The 27,679-nt window shown below is 36.9% G+C and overlaps 1 protein-coding gene across 2 annotated transcripts in view; it reads left to right on the top strand.

Annotated features, from left to right (window-relative positions):
• The window catches only part of LOC105483640 (cylicin 1), a 45,417-nt gene that overhangs the window by 9,556 nt on the left and 8,182 nt on the right, over positions 1–27,679 (top strand). For both annotated transcript variants that reach the window (XM_011744593.2, XM_011744592.2), the window contains exons 2-5: positions 1,429–1,482; positions 19,520–19,560; positions 21,089–21,207; positions 22,520–24,259. In XM_011744593.2, coding sequence (XP_011742895.2) covers positions 1,429–1,482; positions 19,520–19,560; positions 21,089–21,207; positions 22,520–24,259 — 1,954 coding nt within the window. The remainder of the gene's footprint in view (positions 1–1,428; positions 1,483–19,519; positions 19,561–21,088; positions 21,208–22,519; positions 24,260–27,679) is intronic.

The raw sequence follows: 27,679 nt of genomic DNA, 5'->3' as shown, positions 1-27,679 counted from the left end.
AGAATGATTTCTATTCCTTTAGGTATATACCCAGTAATGGGATTGCTGGGTCAATTTGTATTTCTTCCTCTAAGTCTTTAAGGAATTGTCACATTTCTTTCACAATGGTTGAACTAATTTATACTCCTGCCAACAGTGTATAAGCATTCCTTTTTCTCCACAACCTTGCCAACATCTATTTTCTGAATTTTTAAAAATAGCTAAAAGCTCAACATCACTGATCAATACAGAAATGCAAATCAAAACCACAATGAGATACAGTCTCACACCAGTCAGAATGACTATTATTACATTTTATCTTTGTCTCTAACAATCTTACTAAATTCACTCATTAATTTTAATAGTGTCCCTATAGATATTTTGAATGTTCTATGTAAACAGTCATGCTCCCTTTAAATAGTGACAGTTTTATTTCTTCTTTTTTCTCTTCTTATGATTTTTAACTTATTTTTACTTGCCTCATCTTTCTTCTGATCGCACTAAAATTTCCATCACCATGTTAAATTAAAATTATACTAGTGAACATCTTTTTCTTGTTTCTGAGGTCAGAGAAAACTTTCCAACTTTTCACTATAGAGTAATACATTTGTTGTAGGTTTTCTATAGGTTCCCATAATTAGATTAAGGTAGTTCTTGTCTATTCCTTGTTTGTTAAAGATTTACATAAATAAGTGTAAGATATTATCAAATATTTTTTTCTCAATGTTGAGATGATAATATAATTTTTTTCTTCTTTATGCTAAAAATTTATTATAAATAGTGTTAGATATTATCATCAAATTTTGTTTCCTACATGATGAAATGATCATATAGTTTTTTTCTTCTTTACTGTCTTAATGTAGTCAATTTCATATGTTAAACCAACCTGAAATAATCTCCATTTGGTCGTGATATAATATCCTTTCTATGTATTAAATTTTCCAAAAATGTTTCATGATTTTGGCATCAGCTTGACACGGTGTCTCATGGTAGTAATTCCAGTGCCATGGGAGGACAAGGTAGGAGGATTGCTTGAGGCCAAGAATTTGAGACCAGTCTAGACAACATAATCAGATCCTGTCTCTACAAAAAAATAAAAAATAAACAAAAAATCAGCCAGGTATTGAAGTGTGCACCTGTACTCCTAGCTACTTGGGAGAGTAAAGCAGGAGGATCACTTGAGCCCACGAGTTAAAAGAGTTGCCATGAGCAATGATCATGCCACTGTACTCCAGTCTGGGTGACAGAAAGATATCCTGTATCAAAAAAAAAAATAAGAAAAAAGAATTTTGGCATAAACGTTTATAAAAGATGTAGGCCTATAATTCTACTTTGTGTTAAAGAATTTATCAGGTGTTGGTATCTAGGTTATGCTCCTTCATAAAAAAATTTATAAATATTTCCTCCTTTTCTATTCTCTGAATGAGTATGTAAACAATCTTTTTTTAGGAATTTGGAAGAAAGGATCAATGAAGACATTTGGACCTGGCATTCACTGTGTCGGTAAGTTATTAATTATTAAGACTTTTAATTATTAAGACTAAGCCTGGCACTGAGCAGGTCTTAAGCCTGGGTATTGGGGCCAACCTGGAGGTTGGGTCCATGGGTGCCCACCAGGGGCCTGAGGGCATGGGGGTTGGTGTGGAGCCTGGATTTGCAAGTGCCAGCCCATATTTTAGGACTGTGGGGGCCAATCATAGGGCTGTGGCAGGCTTGAAATTTTGGTCTATGTTGGTAGTCTCCTGTGGACAGTCTGATGCTTAAGGCTTTGGTGGCTGCCTGGACTTGGGATTTTCAAGTGCCAGCCTGGTGACTAGAGCTGTGGCAGCCAGCCTGGCAGTAGGGCAGGACTAGAGCTTTGAGCAGGCCTGAAATCTGAGTCTATAGAACAAGCCAGAGCTCTGGGGGCTAGTCTGGCACTGAGATAGGCCTAGACGCCTCTATGGGTGTTGGCCTTGAGTCTGCAGGTTTCAGCCTCATCTGCAGTGGGGGCAAACCTGGAGACTGAGTCTGCCAGGCAGTCTGGAGCCTACGGCCATGAGGTCCTGCATGGTGCCCGGTTTTACTGGGGCAGGTCTGCAATTACATTCCATATAAACTCAATACATTGATACTTGTTGTGACTTGCTTCATGGCCCAGTATGTGGTCACTCTTGTTAAATGTTCTATGTGAATTTGAAAAAAATATATATAATGCAATTGTTTGATGTAGTGTTTTTATAGGATGTCAAACTTCGTTATTCAAGTTTTCTATATCTCCTTTGATATACATTTTATTTTTGTTTGATTAGTTATTAAGATAGGTATGCTAAAGCTCCAACTAATTGTGAGTTTATACAGTACTACTTTTAGTTTTATATTTTTTCATTACATTTTCCTCTGTATTATCATTTATACATTATTTTATTATTAATTTGTTGTTATTCCAGGGATTAGATTAATCTTTGACATCTTATAGTTTAGTATGAATTAATATTTCCATTAGTTCTCAAAAAATGTAAGCACCTTGCACTTTAATTCAATTTATTCCACCCACATTGTTACACTATTATTATTATACACTTATGTATTCCAAACTTAGTAGATTATAATTACTATTATTTGTAAATAATATTTATATTCTATACTTGCTCTTTTGATGGTCTTTATTTTATCTTGTGTTAAATGAGGATAATCTCAGGTCATATTTTCCTGCCTAGAGAAATCTCATTAATATTTCCTTTAGTGCTTTGTGCTTGCAATGAAATTATCATGGTTTTTATTTGTTTAAAAATATCTTTTTTTAAGAATGTTAAAGATAGCTAGAGAGAAAGGGCAGGTAACCTACTAAGAAAACCCCATCAGGCTAACAGTGGAACTCTCAGTATAAACCCTAAAACCCAGAAGAGATTGTGACACTATATTTGACATTTTTAAAGAAAAAAAAAAAAAAAAAAAACTTCAACCAAGAATTTCACATCCAGCCAAATGAAGCTTCTGAAGCAAAGGAGAAATAAGATCCTTCTCAGATAAGCAAATGCTGATGAAGTACATTACCGCCTGACATGCCTTACAAGAGATCTTGAAAACAACTCTAAATGTGAAAAGAAGAAAACATTACCAATGAACACAAAAACACACTTAAATACATATATCAGTGACACCATAAAATAACCACATAAGCAAGTCAACATAATGACCAGCTAACAACACCATGTCAGGATCAAATCCACATATATCAATATTAACTTTAAATGTAAATGACTAAATGCCCAATTTAAAAGACAGAGACTAGAAAGCTATACAAAAAAGCAAGATCCTTGGCCGGGCGCGGTGGCTCAAGCCTGTAATCCCAGCACTTTGGGAGGCCGAGACGGGCGGATCACGAGGTCAGGAGATCGAGACCATCCTGGCTAACACGGTGAAACCTCGTCTCTACTAAAAATACAAAAAACTAGCTGGGCAAGGTGGCGGGCGCCTGTAGTCCCAGCTACTCAAGAGGCTGAGGCAGGAGAATGACTTAAACCTGGGAGGCGGAGCTTGCAGTGAGCTGAGATCTGGCCACTGCACTCCAGCCTGGGCGACAGAGCGAGACTCTGTCTCAAAAAAAAAAAAAAAAAAGACCCAATGGTATGATGTTTTTAAGAGATGCTTCTTACATGCAATGACATCCATAGGCTCAAAATTAGGGATGAAGGAAAATAAACTAAGCAAATGGAAATCAGACAAAAAGCTGGGGTTGCAACCCTAATTTCAGATAAAACAGACTTTAAACTAACAAAGATAAAAAATAAGAGCATTACATCAGGGAGGGGCTAAGTAGCCACCTAGAAATAGCTACGGTTGAAGGGTCCCACCAAGAACAAAAATGGAGACTGAATCCTGCACCAGCAACTAAGGTATCCAGGTTCTCTCTCACTGGGACTGATTAGGCAGTTGGCAGGACCCATGGAGAGTGTATAAAAGCAGGGTGGAGTGATAGCCTACCTGGGAGCTGCATGAGGCAAGGGGAGTTCCCACCCACCCAAGGGAAGTAGTGAGTGTGCAACCCCACTAAGGAAACCACACTTCTTCCACAGATCTATGCAACCCAAATATCAGGAGATTCCCTCATGATCCCATGCCACCAGGGCCTTGGATCCCAAGCACAGAACTGTGCAGATTCTCAGAGGCCACATGGCTGCAGACTGCCTAAGATGACTGAGCTCCTGGAAGGGTGGGTGACAGCCATCGCTGTGGCTACCTGCTGCCTAAGATGACTGAGCTCCTTGCCAGAGGGGTGGCAGCCATCACTGCAGCTCCAGTCCCCTGGTTGGTGCCAGGGAGACTGAGTGGTTTAGACCAAGAGAAATTTTCCACAGCACAGCACAGTGGCTGTGACAGATCACGGCCAGACTGCCTCTTTTGGCTGGACGCAGACCCACTCTTCCTCACTGGGTAAGCCCTCCCTGCAGGAATTTCAGCAACTCCAGACAGGGGGTTATGGACAAAACTCTGATCCCCCTGGGGCAGATCCCCTGAGGGGAGCAGTGGCCACAGTCTCTACGGATCAGTGGACTTAGTTTTTCCCCTGCTGGCTCTGAGAAATTCAGACAGTCCAGAAGAGTGGGATTCTCCCCAATACAGGGCACCCTCTCTGCCAAGTGGCAGTCAGAGTGCTGTGTTAAGTGGGTCTGTGATCCCATGCTTCCTGACTGTGTGAGACTCCCACAATGGGTCGTTAGACACCTTTTCAGGAGCATTCCCTCTGGTGTCAGGCTGGTTACCCTGTGGGATGCAGCTCCCAGAAGAAGTAGCAGACCAGCCATCTTTGCTGTTCTACTGCCTCCAGTGGTGACACCTCCAGGGGCGGGAGAGGCCCAGACCAATAGGACCTGGAGTGGAACCCCAGCAAACCACAGCAGCCCTACAGAAAAGAGGCCTGACTGTTAAAAGAAAAATAACAGTAATTAACAACAACAGAATGAACAAAAAAGTCCCTACAAAAACCCTATCCAAATATCAGCATCCTCAAAGATTGAAACTAGATAAACTCAAGAAGATAAGAAAAGAATAAATAAAAAACTGAAACCTCAAAAATCCAGAGTGCCTTTTCTCCTCCAAATGATGACAACACCTTGTCAGCAAAGTCATAGAACTGGGCTGAGGCTGAGATGGATTAACTAACAGAAATAGGCTTCAGAATGTGGATAACAGCAAACTTCACTGAGCTGAAGGAGCATGTTCTATCTCAATGCAAAGAAGCTAAGAACCATGATAAAACATTACAAGAGCTGTTAACCAGAATAACTGTTTAGAGAGAAATAAAAATGACCTAATAAATCTGAAAAACACAACATAAGAACTTCACAATGCAACCACAAGTATCAGTAGCCAGACAGACAAAATGGAGGAAAGAATTTTAGAAATTCAAGGCTATCTTGCTGAAATGAGAAAGACAGACAAGATTAAAGAAAAAAGAATGAAAGGAACAAACAAAACCTCTGGGAATTGTGGGATTATGTAAAAAGATGAAACCTGAGACTGATTGGGGTACCTAAAGAAGACAGGGAGATTGAAACCAAGCTGGATAAAAGACTTCAGGATCTCATCCAGGAAAACTTCCCCAGCTTAACAAAGCATGCCAACATTCAAATTCGGGAAATCCAGAGAACCCCAGTAAGATACTCTATGAAAGATCAACCTCAAGACACAATCATCAGATTCTCCAAGGCTAAAATAAAGAAAAAAATAATGTTAAGGGCAGCCAGAGAGAAAGGTCAGGTCACCTACAAAGGGAAGCCCATCAGAATCACAGCAGAGCTCTCAGCAGAAATGCCACAAGCCAGAAAAGATTGGGGCCAATATTCACCATTCTTAAAGAAAAAATTTTAAACCCTGAATACCATATCTGGCCAAATGAAGCTTCATGAGCAAAAGAGAAATAAAATATTTTACAGACAAGCAAATACTGAGGGAATTCATCACCACCAGGCCTGCCTTGCAAGAGCTCCTGAGGGAAGCACTAAATATGGGAAGGAAAAATTGTTACCAGCCACTACAAAAACACACTGAAGTACACAGACCAATAACACTATGAAGCGACTACCACAACAAGTCTGCAAAGTAACCAGCTAGCATTATGGTGATAGGATATAATACACACATGACAATATTAACCTTAAATGTAAATGGGCTAAATGTCCCAATGAAGAAACACAAAATAGCAAGTTGGATAAAGTCAAGAATCATTGGTGTTCCGTTTTCAAGAGAACCAGCTCCTGTGCAAAGACACACATATGCTCAACAAAAGGGATGGAGGAAAATCTACCAAGCAAATGGAAAGCAGAAAAATAGTAGATGTTGCTGTCTTAGTTTCTGACATAATAGACTTTAACTCAACAAAGATCAAAAAAGACAAACAGGACATTACATAATGACAAAGGATCCAAAAAGAGCTAACTATTCTAAATATATGTATATACCCAATACAGGAGCACCCAAATTAAAAAAAAAAAAAAGTGTTTAGAGACCTAAAAAGAAACTTAGACTCCCAAACAATAAAAGTGGGAGACATTAACAGTCACTGTTAATATTAGACAGATCATCAAGACAGAAAATTAACAAAGCTATTCAGGACTTGAACTCAGCTCTGGATCAAGTTGACCTGGTAGATACCTACAGATCTCTGCATCCAAAACCAACAGAATATGCATTTATCTCTGTTCCACATGGCACTTACTCTAAAATCTATCACATATTTGGAAATGAAATACTCCTCAGCAAATTCAAAATAACTGAAAACATAACAAACAGTCTCTCAGACCACAGCGTAATCAAATTAGAACTAAAAGACTCACCAAAACCACACAACTACATGGAAATTGAACCTGCTCCTGAATGAATACTGGGTAAATAATAAAATTAAGGCAGAAAGCAAGAAGTTCTTTGAAACCAATGAGATCAGAGACAATGTACTAGAATCTCTGGTACACAGGTAAAGCAGGGTTAAGAGAGAAACTTATAGCACTTAATGCCCACATCAAAAGCTGGAAAGATCGCAAATAAACACCCTAACATCACAACTAAAATAACTAGAGAACCAAGAGCAAACAAACCCCAAAGCTAGCAGAAGACGAGAAATAACTAAGATCAGAGTAGAACTGAAGGAGATAGAGACACAAAAAAAAGCCCTTCAAAAAATCAAGGAATCCAGAGCTCTTTATTTATTTATTTATTTAATAATAAAATAATATTAATAATAATAATTTTAAAAAGATACTTTAATAATATAATAAAATAGATCAACTGCCAACTAGACTAATAAAGAAGAATATAGAGAAGAATCAAATAGACACAATCAGAAATGATAAGGGGCATATCACCACTGACAAAAAAGCTCAGGACCCGATGTATTCACAGCCATATTTGACCAGATATACAAAGAAGAGCTGGAACCATTCCTACTGAAAGTATTCTAAAAAAATTGAGGAGGAGGGACTTTTCCTCAACTCATTCTATAAGGCCAGGATCATCCTGATACCAAAACCTGGAAAAGACACAACAGAAAGAGAAAACTTCAGGCCAATGTTCTTGATGAGCATTGATGCAAACATTCAAAAAAAAAAAAACTTGCAAACTAAATCCAGCAGCATGTCAAAAAATCTAGTCCATCATGATTAAGTAGACTTCATCCCTGGTATATAAGGTTGGTTCAATATATGCAAATTAACAAATGTGACTCATCACATAAACAGAACTAAAGACAAAAACCACATGATTATCTCAATAGATGAACAAAAGGCTATCAATAAAATTTAACACCCCTTCATGTTAAAAACTCTCAATAAACTAGGTATTGAAGGAACACACCTCAAAATAATAAGAGTCGTCTATGACAAAAACATAGCCAACATCATACTGAATAGGGAATAGCTGGAAGCTTTCTCCTTGAAAGCCAGCATAAGACAAGGATTCCTTCTCTCAACGCTCATATTCAACATAGTATTGGATGTCCTGGCCAGGGAAATCAGACAAGAGAAATAAATGAAAGCAATAAATTGAAATAGAGGAAGTACACTATTCCTATTTGCAGCTGACATGATTCTATACCTAGAAAACTCTGTAGTCTCAGCCCAAAAGATCCTTAAGCTGATAAACAACTTCAGAAAAATTTCAGGACACAAAATCAATATGCAAAAATGACTAGCATTTCTATCAACCAATAACAGTCAAGCTAAGAGCCAAATCAGAAAAGTAATACAATTCACAATTGCCAGAAAAAGAATAAAATACATAGGCCTACAACTAATCAGGGAGGTTAAAAAGCTCTACCATGAGAATTACAAACACTGATCAAAGAAATCAGAGATAACACAAACAAGTGGAAAACACTCTATACTCATGAATAGGAAGAATCAATATTATTAAAATGGCCATACTGTCCATAGCAATTTACAAATTCAATGCTATTTCTATCAAACTACCAATGACATTCTTCATAAAACCAGAAGAAAACTATTTAAATTTTATATAAAACCAAATATAAAGCCCAAATACCCAAGGCAATCCTAAGCAAAAAACACAAACAAAAAACTCTCCCCCCACACACACACACGTGCATACACATACACACACACCCACACACACAAACCCAAAGCTGGAGACATAATGTTAGCCAACTTTAAACTATACTACAGGACTACAGTAACCAAAATACAAAACAGCATGGTACTAATACAAAACAGATATATAGATATACGGAACAGATAGAGTCCAGAAATAAGGCCACACACATGCAACCATCTGAACTTCCGTAAAGCTAACAAAAACCAGCAATTGAGAAAGGACGCCCTATTCAATAAATGGTTCTGAGATAACTGACTAGACATATACAGAAAATTGGAACTGCACCTCTTTCTTACACCATATAAAAAATCAACTCAAGATGAATTAAAGCTTTTAATGTGAAACTCAAAATTATAAAAACCCTGAAAGGCAACCTAGGCGATATCATTTTGGTTGTAGTAACTGGCAAAGATTTCATGACAAACACGCCAAAAGCAATCACAATAAAAGCAAAAACTGATGAATGAGACCTATTAGGTTGCTGCAGAAGTAATTGTGGTTTTTGCCCTTTAAAGTAATGACAAAAATCACAATTACTTTTGTAATAATTAAACTAAATAGCTTCTGCATAGCAAAATAGACTACCAACAGAGTAAACAGACAACCTTAAGAATAGGAGAAAATGTTTGCAATGTATGGACAAAAGTCTAATATGCGGCATCTAAAAGGAACTTCAACAAATGTACAAGAAAAAAAAACTAATAACCCCACTTAAAATTGGGCAAAGGACATAAACAGACAGTTCTTAAAAGAAGACATGCAGATGGCCAACAAGCATATGAAAAACTCAACATCATTGATCATTAGAGAAAGGCAAACCAAAATCAAAGTAAGATACCATCTCACACTGGTGAGAATGGCTATTATTAAAAAGCCAAAAAATAACAGATGCTGATGAGGTTGTGAAGAAAAGGAAAAGGTTATATACACTGTTGGTGGGAGTGTAAATTACTTCAACCATTGTGGAAAGCAGTGTGGCAATTCCTCAAAAAGCTAAAAACAGAACTAGCATTCAACCCAGCAATGGTTTTATACACATTACTGGATATATAAATCATTCTATCACAGGAATATAAATCATTCTATCACAAATACATGTGCAGCACTATTCACATTAGCAAAAACATGGAATCAATCTAGATGTCCATCAATGGTAGACTGCATAAAGAAAATATTGTACATATACCGCATGGAATACTACGCAACCATAAAAATGGAATCAGATCATGTCTTTTGTGGGAACATGAATTGAGCTGCAAGCCATTATCCTTAGCAAAGTAACAAAGAAACAGAAAACCAAATACTGCATGTTATCTCTTATAAGTGGGAACTAAATGATAACACGAAAACAGAGGGGATCAAAGACTCTGGGGCCTATTAGCGTGTGGAGGGTGGGAAGAGAGAGAGGACAAAAAAAAATAACTCTTGGGTACTACACTTAGTATCTGGGTGACAAAATAATCTGTATAACATAATCCTGTGACAAGAGTTTACCTGTGAAGCAAACCTGTATGTATACCCATGAACCTAAGATGAAAGTAAACAAACAAACAAACATGTGATTATTTTATCTTAATTTTTAAAGGATATTTGTGTTGTGCTAAAATCTTGAGTTGGGAGTTATTTTCTTTTATAACTTTAACTATGTAGTTACACTGTTGGCTTATATCACTAATTTTCTCCTTTATATCAAGAGATAGGTTACCATCACCTACATATATAAGGAGCATGTACATATCCACTTATAAAACAAATAACTAAGACTACAGTTAGAAAATGAAGAAAACTGCTCAGAAGTTTAACTATATTTCAATTTCCAATAATTTGAGACTGAAATATTTTCTATATAAAGCAGGCATTTCATAATATTTGGCTAAATTATCCCTTTTCTGACTGGTTCTTTGTTGCCTTTTCTAGTGATATCCCAACTGAGATGTATGTGCAAGACAACTGAAGTGTAGAAATAATATATTAACCATTTCTTCTAGATTTTCCAGTTTATTTGCGTAGAGGTGTTTATAGTATTCTCTGATGGTAGTTTGTATTTCTGTGGGGTCGGTGGTGATATCCCCTTTATCATTTTTAATTGCGTCGATTTGATTCTTCTCTCTTTTCTTCTTTATTAGTCTTGCTAGTGGTCTGTCAATTTTGTTGATCTTTTCAAAAAACCAACTCCTGGATTCATTGATTTTTTGGAGGGATTTTTGTGTCTCTATCTCCTTCAGTTCTGCTCTGATCTTAGTTATTTCTTGCCTTCTGCTAGCTTTCGAATGTGTTTGCTCTTGCTTCTCTAGTTCTTTTAATTGCGATGTTAGAGTGTCAATTTTAGATCTTTCCTGCTTTCTCTTGTGGGCATTTAGTGCTATAAATTTCCCTCTACACACTGCTTTAAATGTGTCCCAGAGATTCTGGTATGTTGTATCTTTGTTCTCATTGGTTTCAAAGAACATCTTGATTTCTGCCTTCATTTCGTTATGTACCCAGTAGTCATTCAGGAGCAGGTTGTTCAGTTTCCATGTAGTTGAGCGGTTTTGATTGAGTTTCTTAGTCCTGAGTTCTAGTTTGATTGCACTGTGGTCTGAGAGACAGTTTGTTATAATTTCTGTTCTTGTACATTTGCTGAGGAGTGCTTTACTTCCAATTACGTGGTCAATTTTGGAGTAAGTACGATGTGGTGCTGAGAAGAATGTATATTCTGTTGATTTGGGGTGGAGAGTTCTATGGATGTCTAATAGGTCTGCTTGTTGCAGAGATGAGTTCAATTCCTGGATATCCTTGTTAACTTTCTGTCTCGTTGATCTGTCTAATGTTGACAGTGGAGTGTTGAAGTCTCCCATTATTATTGTATGGGAGTCTAAGTCTCTTTGTAAGTCTCTAAGGACTTGCTTTATGAATCTGGGTGCTCCTGTATTGAGTGCATATATATTTAGGATAGTTAGCTCTTCCTGTTGAATGGATCCCTTTCCCATTATGTAATGGCCTTCTTTGTCTCTTTTGATCTTTGATGGTTTAAAGTCTGTTTTATCAGAGACTAGTATTGCAACCCCTGCTTTTTTTTGTTCTCCATTTGCTTGGTAAATCTTCCTCCATCCCTTTATTTTGAGCCTATGTATGTCTCTGCGTGTGAGATGGGTCTCCTGAATACAGCAGACTGATGGGTCTTGACTCTTTATCCAGTTTGCCAGTCTGTGTCTTTCAATTGGAGCATTTAGTCCATTTACATTTAAGGTTAAGATTGTTATGTGTGAACTTGATCCTGCCATTATGATATTAACTGGTTATTTTGCTCGTTAGTTGAGGCAGTTTCTTCCTAGCCTCGATGGTCTTTACATTTTGGCATGCTTTTGCTATGGCTGGTACCGGTTGTTCCTTTCCATGTTGAGTGCTTCCTTCAGGGTCTCTTGTAAGGCAGGCCTAGTGGTGACAAAATCTCTAAGCATTTGCTTATCTGTAAAGGATTTTATTTCTCCTTCACTTATGAAACTTAGTTTGGCTGGATATGAAATTCTGGGTTTAAAATTCTTTTCTTTAAGAATGTTGAATATTGGCCCCCACTCTCTTCTGGCTTGGAGAGTTTCTGCCGAGCGATCTGCTGTTAGTCTGATGGGCTTCCCTTTGTGGGTAACCCGACCTTTCTCTCTGGCTGCCCTTAAGATTTTTTCCTTCATTTCAACTTTGGTGAATCTGGCAATTATGTGTCTTGGAGTTGCTCTTCTCGAGGAGTATCTTTGTGGCGTGTTCTGTATTTCCTGGATTTGAACGTTGGCCTGCCCTACTAGGTTGGGGAAGTTCTCCTGGATGATATCCTGAAGAGTGTTTTCCAACTTGGTTCCATTTTCCCCCTCACTTTCAGGCACCCCGATCAGACGTAGATTTGGTCTTTTTACATAATCCCATACTTCTTGCAGGCTTTGTTCATTTCTTTTTCTTCTGTTTTCTTTTGGTTTCTCTTCTCGCTTCATTTCATTCATTTGATCCTCAATCGCTGATACTCTTTCTTCCAGTGGATCGAGTCAGTTACTGAAGCTTGTGCATTTGTCACGTATTTCTCGTGTCATGGTTTTCATCTCTTTCATTTCGTTTATGACCTTCTCTGCATTAATTACTCTAGCCATCAATTCTTCCACTTTTTTTTCAAGATTTTTAGTTTCTTTGGGCTGGGTACGTAATTCCTCCTTTAGCTCTGAAAAGTTTGATGGACTGAAGCCTTCTTCTCTCATCTCGTCAAAGTCATTATCCGTCCAGCTTTGATCCGTTGCTGGCGAAGAGCTGCGCTCCTTTGCCGGGGGAGATGAGCTCTTATTTTTTGAATTTCCAGCTTTTCTGCCCTGCTTTTTCCCCATCTTTGTGGTTTTATCTGCCTCTGGTCTTTGATGATGGTGATGTACTGATGTGGTTTTGGTGTAGGTGTCCTTCCTGTTTGATAGTTTTCCTTCTAACAGTCAGGACCCTCAGCTGTAGGTCTGTTGGAGATTGCTTGAGGTCCACTCCAGACCCTGTTTGCCTGGGTATCAGAAGCAGAGGCTGCAGAAGATAGAATATTTCTGAACAGCGATTGTACCTGTCTGATTCTTGCTTTGGAACTTCCTCTCAGGGGTGTATTCCACCCTGTGAGGTGTGGGGTGTCAGACTGCCCCTAGTGGGGGATGTCTCCCAGTTAGGCTACTCAGGGGTCAGGGACCCACTTGAGAAGGGAGTCTGTCCCTTCTCAGATCTCAACCTCCGTGTTGGGAGATCCACTGCTCTCTTCAAAGCTGTCAGACAGAGTCGTTTGCGTCTGCAGAGGTTTCTGCTGTTTTTGTTATTTTTACTGTGCCCTGTCCCCAGAGGTGGAGTCTACAGAGACAGGCAGGTTTCCTTGAGCTGCTGTGAGCTCCACCCAGTTCGAGTTTCCCAGCAGCTTTGTTTACCTACTTAAGCCTCAGCAATGGCGGGGCCCCTCCCCCAGCCTTGCTGGTGCCTTGCGGTTAGATTGCAGACTGCTGTGCTAGCAATGAGGGAGGCTCCCGGCCAGGTGTGGGATATGATCTCCTGGTGTGCCTGTTTGCTTAAAGCGCAGTATTGGGGTGGGAGTTACCCGAGTTTCCAGGTGTTGTGTGTCTCAGTTCCCCTGACTAGGAAAAGGGATTCCCTTCCCCCTTGCGCTTCCCAGGTGAGGCGATGCCTCGCCCTGCTTCAGCTCTCGCTGGTCGGGCTGCAGCAGCTGTCCAGCACCGATCATCCGGCACTCCCTAGTGAGATGAACCCAGTACCTCAGTTGAAAATGCAGAAATCATCGGTCTTCTGTGTCGCTCGCGCTGGGAGTTGGAGACTGGAGCTGTTCCTATTCGGCCATCTTGCTCCGCCCCCGCATAATTTCCTAAGAAGAAATGGATAATTTCCTGGACACTTACACTCTTCCAAGACTAAACCAGGAAGAAGTTGAATCCCTGAATAGACCAATAGCAGGCTCTGAAATTGAGGCAATAATTAATAGCCTACCAACCAAAAAAAGTCCAGGACCAGATGGATTCACAGCTGAATTCTACCAGAGGTACAAGGAGAAGTTGGTACCATTCCTTCTGAAACTATTCCAATCAATAGAAAAAGAGGGAATCCTCCCTAACTCATTTTATGAGGCCAACATCATCCTGATACCAAAGCCTGGCAGAGACACAACAAAAAAAGAGAATTTTAGACCAATATCCCTGATGAACATCAATACAAAAATCCTCAATAAAATACTGGCAAACCGGATTCAGCAACACATCAAAAAGCTTATCCACCATGATCAAGTGGGCTTCATCCCTGGGATGCAAGGCTGGTTCAACATTCGCAAATCAATAAACATAATCCAGCATATAAACAGAACCAAAGACAAGAACCACATGATTATCTCAATAGATGCAGAAAAGGCTTTTGACAAAATTCAACAGCCCTTCATGCTAAAAACGCTCAATAAATTCGGTATTGATGGAACGTACCTCAAAATAATAACAGCTATTTATGACAAACCCACAGCCAATATCACACTGAATGGGCAAAAACTGGAAACATTCCCTTTCAAAACTGGCACAAGACAGGGATGCCCTCTCTCACCACTCCTATTCAACATAGTGTTGGAAGTTCTGGCTAGGGCAATTAGGCAAGAGAAAGAAATCAAGGGTATTCAGTTAGGAAAAGAAGAAGTCAAACTGTCCCTGTTTGCAGATGACATGATTGTATATTTAGAAAACCCCATTGTCTCAGCCCAAAATCTCCTTAAGCTACTTAAGGAGATAAGCAACTTCAGCAAAGTCTCAGGATACAAAATTAATGTGCAAAAATCACAAGCATTCTTATACACCAGTAACAGACAAACAGAGAGCCAAATCAGGAATGAACTTCCATTCACAATTGCTTCAAAGAGAATCAAATACCTAGGAATCCAACTTACAAGTGATGTAAAGGACCTCTTCAAGGAGAACTACAAACCACTGCTCAGTGAAATCAAAGAGGACACAAACAAATGGAAGAACATACCATGCTCATGGATAGGAAGAATCAATATCGTGAAAATGGCCATACTGCCCAAGGTAATTTATAGATTCAATGCCATCCCCATCAAGCTACCAATGAGTTTCTTCACAGAATTAGAAAAAACTGCTTTAAAGTTCATATGGAACCAAAAAAGAGCCCGCATCTCCAAGACAATCCTAAGTCAAAAGAACAAAGCTGGAGGCATCACGCTACCTGACTTCAAACTATACTACAAGGCTACAGTAACCAAAACAGCATGGTACTGGTACCAAAACAGAGATATAGACCAATGGAACAGAACAGAGTCCTCAGAAATAATACCACACATCTACAGCCATCTGATCTTTGACAAACCTGAGAGAAACAAGAAATGGGGAAAGGATTCCCTATTTAATAAATGGTGCTGGGAAAATTGGCTAGCCATAAGTAGAAAGCTGAAACTGGATCCTTTCCTTACTCCTTATATGAAAGAGACTTAAATGTTAGACCTAATACCATAAAAATCCTAGAGGAAAACCTAGGTAGTACCATTCAGGACATAGGCATGGGCAAAGACTTCATGTCTAAAACACCAAAAGCAACGGCAGCAAAAGCCAAAATTGACAAATGAGATCTCATTAAACTAAAGAGCTTCTGCACAGCAAAAGAAACTACCATCAGAGTGAACAGGCAACCTACAGAATGGGAGAAAATTTTTGCAATCTACTCATCTGACAAAGGGCTAATATCCAGAACCTACAAAGAACTCAAACAAATTTACAAGAAAAAAACAAACAACCCCATCAAAAAGTGGGCAAAGGATATGAACAGACATTTCTTCAAAGAAGACATTCATACAGCCAACAGACACATGAAAAAATGCTCATCATCACTGGCCATCAGAGAAATGCAGATCAAAACCACAATGAGATACCATCTCACACCAGTTAGAATGGCGATCATTAAAAAGTCAGGAAACAACAGGTGCTGGAGAGGATGTGGAGAAATAGGAACAGTTTTACACTGTTGGTGGGATTGTAAACTAGCTCAACCATTATGGAAAACAGTATGGCGATTCCTCAAGGATCTAGAACTAGAAGTACCATATGACCCAGCCATCCCATTACTGGGTATATACCCAAAGGATTATAAATTATGATGCTATAAAGACACATGCACACGTATGTTTATTGCGGCACTATTCACAATAGCAAAGACTTGGAATCAACCCAAATGTCCATCAGTGACAGATTGGATTAAGAAAATGTGGCACATGTACACCATGGAATACTATGCAGCCATAAAAAAGGATGAGTTTGTGTCCTTTGTAGGGACATGGATGCAGCTGGAAACCATCATTCTTAGCAAACTATCACAAGAACAGGAAACCAAACACCGCATGTTCTCACTCATAGGTGGGAACTGAACAATGAGATCACTTGGACTCGGGAAGGGGAACATCACACACCGGGGCCTATCATGGGGAGGGGGGAGGGGGGAGGGATTGCATTGGGAGTTATACCTGATGTAAATGACGAGTTGATGGGTGCTGACGAGTTGATGGGTGCAGCACAGCAACATGGCACAAGTATACATATGTAACAAACCTGCACGTTATGCACATGTACCCTAGAACTTAAAGTATAATAATAATAAATAAATTTAAAAAAAAGAAATAATATATTAAAACTTGAATTTACATGTTTCACTTCATATTTTGAAATGTCTCATTTTAATATATAATATATAGTAAATAATTTATAATATATACCATTACAATAGACTATGAACTATTCACACACATATTAAGTTGATGTGTTCAAAATTGTTTACTGATAAAATGTTTGAAAAATGAAGTTTAGAAAATGCTACTTTAGACTGTGGGAAGAAAGTAAAAATCAATGCAGGTGTAGTCTTTTTCTTAGAGTACAAAAGCAGTGATCAAGTCATCATGGCTGACTACTAAACTGCTAAATTTCCAGGGATACATGTCGTAACATCTTCTAGCTACTCTATTGAATGAAGGGGTTTCACTACAGACAAATAGGGGGTCATTGATCAATTACCTTTGGAAAAACCAAAAGCACAAACTTGAACTATTTTAGAAATCTATAAAGTTTTCTTTTTCAAAACAATTCAGAGCAGTAGTTCTTAAACAGAGCTGAGTATCAAAATCATCGAAGACAGTTTTAAATACAGACTTTATTGACTCAACCCAGAAATTTTGATTCATGGTTCTGAGAGCAGTTCTCAGATGTGTTTATGTTTTTAAAACTTCTGAATTAATTTTGATGTTTACATCCAGTTACGAATTACTGGACTAGATATTTTATTGCTCAGTGTCTCCAAAGTTCTTTCTAAATAAGTATGTCAGTTGTTATTTAATGACGAGTGTGTGTCAGGTTTTGTGCTGGGCACTAGAGCTTTACTTTAGAAAATGAAAATAGATTTGCATCATATATAAATACATTTTATCGACAAAGGGCTAATATCCAGAACCTACAAAGAACTCAAACAAATTTACAAGAAAAAAACAAACAACCCCATCAAAAAGTGGGCAAAGGATATGAACAGACATTTGTCAAAAGAAGACATTCATATAGCCAACAGACACATGAAAAAATGCTCATCATCACTGACCATCAGAGAAATGCAAATCAAAACCACAATGAGATACCATCTCACACCAGTTAGGATGGCAATCATTAAAAAGTCAAGAAACAACAGGTGCTGGAGAGGATGTGGAAAAATAGGAACACTTTTACACTGATGGTGGGATTGTAAACTAGTTCAACCATTGTGGAAAACAGTATGGCGATTCCTCAAGGATCTAGAACTAGAAATACCATATGACCCAGCCATCACATTACTGGGTATATACTGAAAGGATTATAAATCATGCTGCTATAAAGACACATGCACACGTATGTCTATTGCGACACTATTCACAATAGCAAAGACTTGGAATCAACCCAAATGTCCATCATTGACAGACTGGATTAAGAAAATGTGGCACATATACACCATGGAATACTATGCAGCCATGAAAAAGGATGAGTTCGTGTCCTTTTTAGGGACATGGATGCAGCTGGAAACCGTCATTCTCAGCAAACTATTGCAAGAACAGAAAACCAAACACTGCGTGTTCTCACTCATAGGTGGGAATTGAACAATGAGATCACTTGGACATGGGAAGGGGAACATCACACACTGGGGCCTATTATGGGGAGCGGGGAGGGGGAAGGGATGGCATTGGGAGTTATACCTGATGTAAATGACGAGTTGATGGGTGCTGATGGGTTGATGGGTGCAGCACACCAACATGGCACAAGTATACATATGTAACAAACCTGCACGTTGTGCACATGTACCCTAGAACTTAAAGTATAATAATGAAAAAATAAATAAATAAAAATATAGAACACTAAAAAGAAAATAAATAAAATAAAAAATACATTTTATCATTTTGACTTATTTTTGTTTTGTGTTTTAATACCTGATGATTTAGGTAAGTCAAAAAAGTAAAGCCCTAAGGCAGGGGTGTGTAATCATTCAGCTTCCCTGGACCATATTAGAAGAAGAATTCTCTTGGGCCACACATATAATACACTAACACTAATGATGGCTGATCAACTAAAAAAACAAATAGAAAAAAAAAAAACTCATAATGTTTTAAGAAAGTTTACAAATTTGTGCTGAGTTTCATTCAAACCCCTTCTGGGCCACATGTGGCCTGCAGGCCACGGGTTGGACAAGCTTACTGGGACATGCGTTTATATAAGCACAACCTTAGCTGTAGCAATGGTTGAATTTACCATTCTAGCTAATAAGGAAGTAACACTTTCAAAACACATTATGCCATGTTTATTTTTGGTAGACAATACTGATTAGTACCAAATCAAATGGGCACCTTCCAAATGGAGAATATCGTGGATCAATTATCCCTGTGTGGAGAGACAATTCAAAATCCAGATCAACACTTTTATGTGCCCCCATAAGACATGATTAGTGATTTGATGTAATTTGTGAAAACATTAAAATGTGAGTTTACTTCAGAACTTTTTCAGTGAACTAAGAAAATTCTGACATAGAATTTTGCACTAGAGAATATTTTGAGGCTGAACTCGTTCAATTTACTTATTTGTTATTAAGTAACAGATTACTTAATTAAGTTAGTATTTTTATTTCAGGTTTTTAAATGTCTGGTAAAAAATACAATTGATTTTGAATAGGGAGACGAATATGGATTAAAGATAGACATTCTTAAATAATGGAGATAAGAGAATGAATACAAGTTTTTGAAGTGTTATGATTGAAGAATTTGTTATAATAATGAGTGACAATAAGACAGTTCCAAATAACTGCTTAAACATAGCATTGGGCTTTGTTTCTTAGAAATAAAGGATAGTTTACTTAAAAATGTATTATTTATTGTCCATAATACAAATTTAATTAAAGCATTTTCTTCTTTTAATAGACTAGAAGTAAACATCAGAACATATGACAATTCCATTCCAAGTAAGAATTTAGTTAATGAAGTTTAATTTTTCTTAGATTGGAAAATAATTTTAGAAACTAATGACTAGTGTATTCCAGTAAATGTGATAAAGCAGAAACTGCTATGAATTTTTGTAAAAATTTTATAAAAGCATGTATGCGTGATATTTGTATGTGTATGTTGGTTGGTGTATATGTGTGTGTATATTTCTGGCCTTGATGTAGATTTGCACTCACTGGTTTTGAAGAAAGATTTAGTTTGCTCTCCTTCATAATACAAACCAATTTTACTTGTGTAAGATTCCCTTGTTTTTAGAATTCATAATTACAGTAAAGAGGGCAAATATAGTCAGAGAGATGAAAATAGTTAATGAACAACCCATTTGTTAAACAGCTGCAACTTTAGGAACGTTTACTTTAATATACTGAGCTGAAATCTGCCTGCACTGCTATAACTATTACCTATTGGTTCTAGCCCACTCCTCAGGATACGTATAAAAGAAGTCTATAACATTGTGATTAAGAGCATGGGCTCTGGGCCCAAAGCACCTAGGTTCAAATCAACTCTGCTACTTACTAGCCTTACGATTTGGAGCAATTAATTTAACCTCTCCCCATCTCTGTGCTTTATTTTTCCACATCTGTAAAATGGAGACAATTATATTACCTAATTCAAAGCATTGTTACAGAGATTAAACAAGTTTACTAAAATGCTTAGAACACAGTCTGGCACATAGTAAACACTACACGAGTGTTAGTGGTTGCAGTTATGCTATTATTACTATGACTACTTTTCACCAATATAGCAGCTCTTTAAAAATCTAAAGATAGTAACCATATCTCTGATTAGTCTCTCCATCCCCAAGAGAGCTATGTTGAGTTTCGTTACCAGTTCCACTTTTGACATAGTTTTCAGATAGTTTGATCTTCCTGATCACACTATTCTGGTTGTCCTCAAGTGTGTATGTCCTTCTTTAAATAGAATCTCCAGAATGGAATGCCGTATTTCCACCTAGGGCCCTAATTCCTGCAGTTTGGGATGCCACTGAGGTCAAAGACGTGCTAAAAGAAACACTCAGATGTAACCAATCAAGACTTTTACTGACTGTTGTCAACATCGTGCTAGTTATTATGAAGACTATAGAAGAAATTTTATTGTCTGCAATCTAACTAAAGTGACATAAAGAAAAAAAAGCCAGGATAGAGGAGATGATGTAGATATTTTCAAGGAAACAGTAAATCTCTATTTTCTATTCCTACTGTCTGATTCTATTATTTTACCATCATGATTTAAGTATCTGTGAAAATTAGTTTAATGTAGAAAATAAAATTACAAATTTATTTTTAATAAAATTCAATGATAAATAAGAAAAATAGTTTTTATTTTCTCTGATTGCTATGCAAATAAAGTAGGAACTCTGAGAAAAAATCTATATGTTAATTTATAACTTAGTTTAATTTAAATAATATGTTTATTTTTCAAGAATATTTCAGGTCTGTGGAACATCTGACATTAACTCCAAGTTGTTTATTATCCTTTCTCATTTAGTCAGTGAATCAAGCAGAAAATCATGGAATCAAAAACACTTTGCTTTGACATTTCCCAAACCACCCCAGAGAGGTACAAATGATAAATCAAGACCTTTGAAATCACAAATAACAGTTACTGTAAGTATAGAAAAAGTCATTTTTAAAAACAAAATCTAAGTTGGTAAAGCATATATAAATATAAGACCTTTGTAACTTGACTTTTACTACCTGTTGGAAGATTTTTTTTAATTTGTAATTTTCTGTACAACAGACTGCCCCTACTGCTTTAGATTAAGCTCATATTTCTACATAATTATCCACATCAAAGACATTATCTAAGCAAGCTGGAGAACCTAATACTGCACCTGGCAAGTTCTATCAGGCATGTTTACCAACTGCAAAAAGCAGTTAAAATTTATATATTAGAGCAGAAACTGATCTTGATGAGGTTTCAAGGTCTCCTTATTTTACAAAATATGAAATTCAGGAGACTCGATATTAAGAGATTCAAGTTTTCTACTGTTTCTCTAAAGTGGAGTTATCCTATCAATTAGCAAAAGGAAAAACAAGCATGTATAGATCACCTATTATGATATCAAGCAATTTTAAAGCATCTCCCAGAGCGAAGTTAGAGTCAATGCATTTATTCGAGGGTAATTTATTACATCTGTAGTGATCCAGCTTTCATGCTTCTCTTCAGGTTATCTTTTAGTTCCATATTACCATTTGCTTGTTGGCACCTCTACTGAATAGTTGAGGGAAAATAAGAAGCAATTCTAAAATCAGTCTTTACGGTTATTTATGACAACTAACTAGATTTGGCAAATATTTGGGTGAGAGTTGAAAATAAATTACACCACTGCTGCACAAGTTAATGTGAATCAAGCATCTGTTTATTTCATTCAGTTTATGTCTTTGTTTCTTTTTGTGCGGTGCAGTTGGGGTCACAGAATCTCAATTTTACAAGGCACTTTAAAAGCAGGAGTAGAAATTAAGCTAGGGTTTTACAACTATTACAGGAACTGTCATGACAAACTTCAAGTGGATCAGTTTATTTCTGATTTAACTTGGGAATAGACAGTGTTCAGTTTTTTCCAAAAGATTCTCCCCATATAGAATTCCCAAAAGTCTACTGTTGGTTTTTGAGGACAAGTCCTGGAATGTCATAGATCACTGTGGTCCTGCTCTAATATCAATAAGAATCATTAATGGAATCATAAAGTTCCCACTAAAGTCATTTTATTTCCAAAGTGGAGTTATCTCTCTCTTTCTGTCTCTCTCTTTCACACACACACACACACACACACACACACACACACACACACACAACCTTGAAAGAGAGAAAAAAAAACCTAAGTTTAAACAGATGGTTAGTAAAAATATAAACTTTTTATGTTTCAATATAGAAAGATATAACTTATTCACAAATGTGTATTATTATTCTAACCAGTCTTTTCAGAGGCATGACCAAAGAAAACTAGAGGAAGGCCAGAAACCAGCTCATGTATGGATAAGGCATTCTTTAAGAAAAATTTTGCAACGACCACCTATTTACACAGCTGCCAGGGAACAGACTCCATTCAGACATCTTTATACTTCCAAAACCCATCTTAAAAAAGCAGAATATAAGAACTCCAAAGATGAAAAAAGAGGAACACCTTTGAAGAAAGATTCCAAGAAAAAAGGAGGCTCATATGCAACAAATCCAGAATCCAAGCAAACAGTAGAAGATGAGAAAACTAAAAGACAAAACGAGGCAGATAAAACTCCCTTAAAATCATCACATGAAAATGAACCATCTAAGAAGTCAAAACCCAATTCAGAAACAAATCCAGAATCCCAAAATTCTAAGACAGTCTCAAAAAATTATTCACAAAAAGATAAGAAAGATTCAAAGAATTCCAAGAAGACGAACACTAAATTCTTATATACAAAGAACAATCCAAAGAAAGATTTGAAGAGGTCAAGGACTAGTAATGATGCCATATCAGAGATTTGCTCAGAAAATAGTTTAAATGCTGATTTCCTCATGTTAGTGGGAGAGTCTGATGATGAATCCATAAATTTTGATACATGCTTAAGGAATTATTCACAGAATAATTCAAAGAAGCCTGCAAAGAAGGACACAAAAAAGAGTGCAAAGAAAAGCTCTGATGCTGAATCTGAAGACTCAAAGGATGTTAAGAAAGATTCAAAGAAAGATAAGAAAAATGCCAAGAAAGATGACAAGAAAAAGGATGTAAAGAAGGACACAGATTCTACTGATGCTGAATCTGGAGACTCAAAGGATGCAAGGAAAGATACAAAGAAGGATAAGAAAAATTTAAAGAAAGATGACAAGAAAAAGGACACAAAGAATTACCCAGAGTCTACTGATACTGAATCAGGAGACGCAAAGGATGCAAACGAAGATTCAAGAAAGTCAAAGAAGGCTTCAAAGAAAGATGACAAGAAAAAGGATGCGAAGAAAAGTACAGTCTCTACTGATTCTGAATCTGAATTGGAGTCAAAGAAAAGTCAGAAAGATGAAAAAAAGGATAAAAAAGGTTCAAAGACAGATAATAAAAAGTCTGTCAAGAGTGATGAAGAATCTACTGATGCTGACTCTGAACCAAAAGGAGATTCAAAAAAGGGTAAAAAGGATGAAAAGAAGGGAAGGAAAGATTCAAAGAAAGATGACAGAAAGAAGGATGCAAAGAAAAATGCGGAATCTACTGAAACTGAATCTGATTTGGAGTTAAAGAAAGAAAAGAAAGACTCAAAGAAGGAAAGGAAAGGTTCAAAGAAAGATGTCAAGAAGGATGCAAGGAAGGACACAGAATCTACTGATGCTGAATTTGATGAATCTTCCAAGACAGGCTTTAAAACATCTACACAAATCAAAAGTTCAGATACTGAATCTGAAGAGGCACTATATAAACCTGGGGCTAAGAAGAAAATTGATGAATCGTATGGCATATCTGCAAATTCAAAGCTGGAAGGACTGGAATTAAGGAGAGGATTCAGAATGCCATCCAAAAAGACTACATTCAAGGAAAAAGGGGAAAAGGCAAGTATAGGTAGAGTTCCTCCATCAAGAGAAAGACCACCACTCCCTGCTTGTGAGCCTTCTCTACCATCACCAAAAGTCAAACGTCTTTGTCGGTGCAAGATGCCTCCTCCACCTCCAAAACCAAGATATGCTCCTTTGGTAAGTTTACTATTGTTTTATTTTTAGACTAAAATGGATATAAAATGAAAGACATTTTTAGAGTCTGAATTTCTGTTTTCTCCAAATAATAGTTATCTTTTACTAGAATATTGACAACTTTTTAACTCAAAGGTAAGAAAAATAAAGAATACCTCACAAGGATGCAGAATATCGCAAAAAAGTTATAAATTTAAGAGAATAGAAATTATTTTGACTAGAGAAGAGAGAAATGACTTGTGATTTAAGAAAACATGTGAAGTTATGTATAAAGAAGGTCATTTTGCAAAAAAAAAAGAAAGTGGTTAAGTTTTATGCTTGGAAAAGAACAAAAATTAAAATTGACTAAAACTTCTACAGGGGCAGATTTAAGCGAGATATAAAGACATTTCCTGAGAAGTTGATGAATACAGTAAAAGCTAGATTAACCAAAATGCATACGTAGCAGGTGGAATACATGCCAAGATTCAGCTGTGCAAAAAAAATAATAAATTATTTAATCCATATCTCAAGTGCAGTTTTTATGAGCCCTCATTATAACTGATATCAGGAAACAAAAGTTAACTTTTCAGAAATAAATATATCTTCTCTAATTTATAAGTCTCATGTTAACTTTGTCTATTTGGAGGTAAATACTCTGCCAACTTAAAGCTAATACTTCTCTCATCCAGGAGACTTTCCCTTCAATCCCTTCCCCAAATAGTCTGATTGTAAGGGAAAGCTTAAATAGACATCTTACATTAGACAGAGGAGTTCTGGATTAGTGCTTACACTGCTGATAAAGATATACCTGAGACTGAGCAATTTACAAAAGAAAGAGGTTTAATTGGACTCACAGTTCCATGTGTCTGGGGAGGCCTCACAATCATGGCAGAAGGCAAGGAGGAGCAAGTCACATCTTACTTGGATGACAGCAGGCAAAGAGAGCTTGTGCAGAGAAGCTCATGTTTTTAAAACCATCAGATCTTTTGAGAATCTTCACTATCACAAGAACAGTGTAGGAAAGACCCGCCTCCATAATTCAATCACTTTCCACTGGGCTCCTCCCACAACATGTGTGAATTATGGAGGTTACAATTCAAGATGAGATTTGGGTGGAGACACAGCCAAACCATATCAAGTCCCTATTCCACATGTTTCCTCCCTTTCTGTCTCTACAATTTTTGGTTGGGAGTAACTAATTTACATGATTTCTGGTCATCAACCTTTGTTTCCTATGCTTGCATGGTATTCATTGTTTATTCTAAGCATGGTAGGGCTGCTGCCCTCTGACCTTTTAAACTCAGGGCATCTGTAGATATGGCTAGTTCTTGACCCTAAGCTTCTCATTTTCATTAATTTCCTCCTCCCTTTCTTCTCCTCATTTCTCCTCCTTGTCACCTTCTTGTTCTTCTAACTCAGGAAATTTATATTTCCTCTTTTAGGCTCAGAGAGATCTATTTTATCTTATATTCCAAATATTTTCTATCTTTGGTTTATAATAAAACTTTACATACATACATCAATTTACTCCTTATATATTAATATTTTTGGAAGATAAAAACACCTTGTATCACTCTCAGAAAGCCTGGGTTTCAAGTCTAGCTTTCTCCTAGAAGACCCCAAAACTCTGCTTTGAGACTCAGAGTTGATTAATGACCCCCTTGCTCTAGGTGATATCTTCTCTCTCCACCAGATTGAGTTAATGAATGGCTAGCCACTAGTGTGACAATACTTATAAGAAATAAAAGTACACTGGAGAATAATTTTTAAGATAAATAAGAAGAAAGACTCTCAAATAGCTAGGCTCTTTTCCACAGGCAGTTTTTAGGAAAAGTAAGTAACATATAAGAAAAAAAATTGAGTACAAGGATTAATTTTAATTTTAAAAAACATCTTTCAGGATATGTTCTAGGCTTGTACAATTCATGCCAAGTCTCTTTAATAAACTTCCATATGCATTCTCACCATTCAGTTAGGCTTTTCTATCTCTACTACTCCACTGAAACTTTTCCTTTAAAGATTACCAAATACCTTCTTGTGGCCATATCAACAGGCTTTTCCTCCCTCTTCAGGTTATTTCATAATTCAACAGCATTTAAACTAACCTCTCTGTCTGGAAATACTTGCATTACTTCACTTCTATGACTCTGTGCTCTCCTGTTTTTATTTCTACATGTGGTAGCTTTTAACCGCCTTTATTGTATCCTTCTCTGCCTCATTATTAAAAATTGGAATGATCCTTTCTTTGTTCTGGACACTCTCTATTTACAATACTCTCTTTGTGAGTTTATAGTGTTGAATGGTTTTAAATATTATCTATGTATTGATGATTACAAAATTAATATCTCCAGTTATGACCTTCCCATTGAGCTCCAAAGTCTCTCCAGCCACTTACTTGAAATCTCCACTATAGTATCTACTGGGCATCTCAAACTTAAAATGTTTAAATAATACTTTTAATCCCACACTAAGTTCTATTCCTCCCTTAGCCTTCTTCATCTTATCAGATGGCACCACCATCCAGCCAGTTGATTTTTTTAAGCCTGGACATAATATCTTTCTCACTTCTTTTTCTCACTCTCCACAGGTAATCAATCAGCAAGACTTGTTTACTCTACCTCCAAAATATATCCTGAATGAGTCCACTTTCCTTATCTCCATTACTACCACCTTCATTGCTCCAATCATCACCATCATTAGCATCTAGCTATCCATTAACTCATTATGTTGCCCAGGTTGGTCTTGAACTCCTGTGCTCAAGCAATCTTCCAGCCTTGTCTTCCCAAAGTGCTGAGATTGTAGGTGTAAGCCACCATGTCTGGCAGAATAAAATTTCTTAGTCTAGCTTTCAGTGTCTACAATCTTTAGCCCGTACCCATTTTTCTCCATAATCATGTAGCACTTTTTGTTTTTTCTCTTGTCATCTAACCAAACTGGAATTCTTTTTGTTTCTCATAAACACCAAGATTGTTTTCTTGCTAAGCCTTTTCATGTGCTGTTTCCATTGATTGGAATGTACCTCCCACAGATCTTTGCATGTCTATTCTTTTTCATTATTTAATTTTTCAGCTTAAGTGTTCTCTTTAGAGAAGCCTTCCCTGACTACATTACTTTATGTTACCCTCTCCTCCACCACTATCCAGTCACCCTCCAAACACTGCGTCATACATTTTTTGGCTTCATTGAATTTATCTTTATATAAAATTATATTTTATTCTTTTGTTTGTTAATTATGTTGGTCATCAGAATTCAGGTTCTATGCAGGCAGTGAATCTTGCCTGTTTTTTCATATATATATATGAAAAATATATATATAATATATATTTGGTATATATGTAAATATAATATATATAATAATTATAATAATTATTATAATACAATAAATATATATATATCCACAGATTCAAAAACAGCACCTATGTTATATTTAATTGGTTGAGA

The sequence above is a fragment of the Macaca nemestrina genome, chromosome X, assembly GCF_043159975.1.
Source record: "Macaca nemestrina isolate mMacNem1 chromosome X, mMacNem.hap1, whole genome shotgun sequence".
In the NCBI taxonomy this organism is placed as follows: Eukaryota; Metazoa; Chordata; class Mammalia; order Primates; family Cercopithecidae; genus Macaca; species Macaca nemestrina.
Note: the sequence above shows the minus strand (reverse complement) of the source record. Positions and strands in the feature narration are given on the sequence as shown.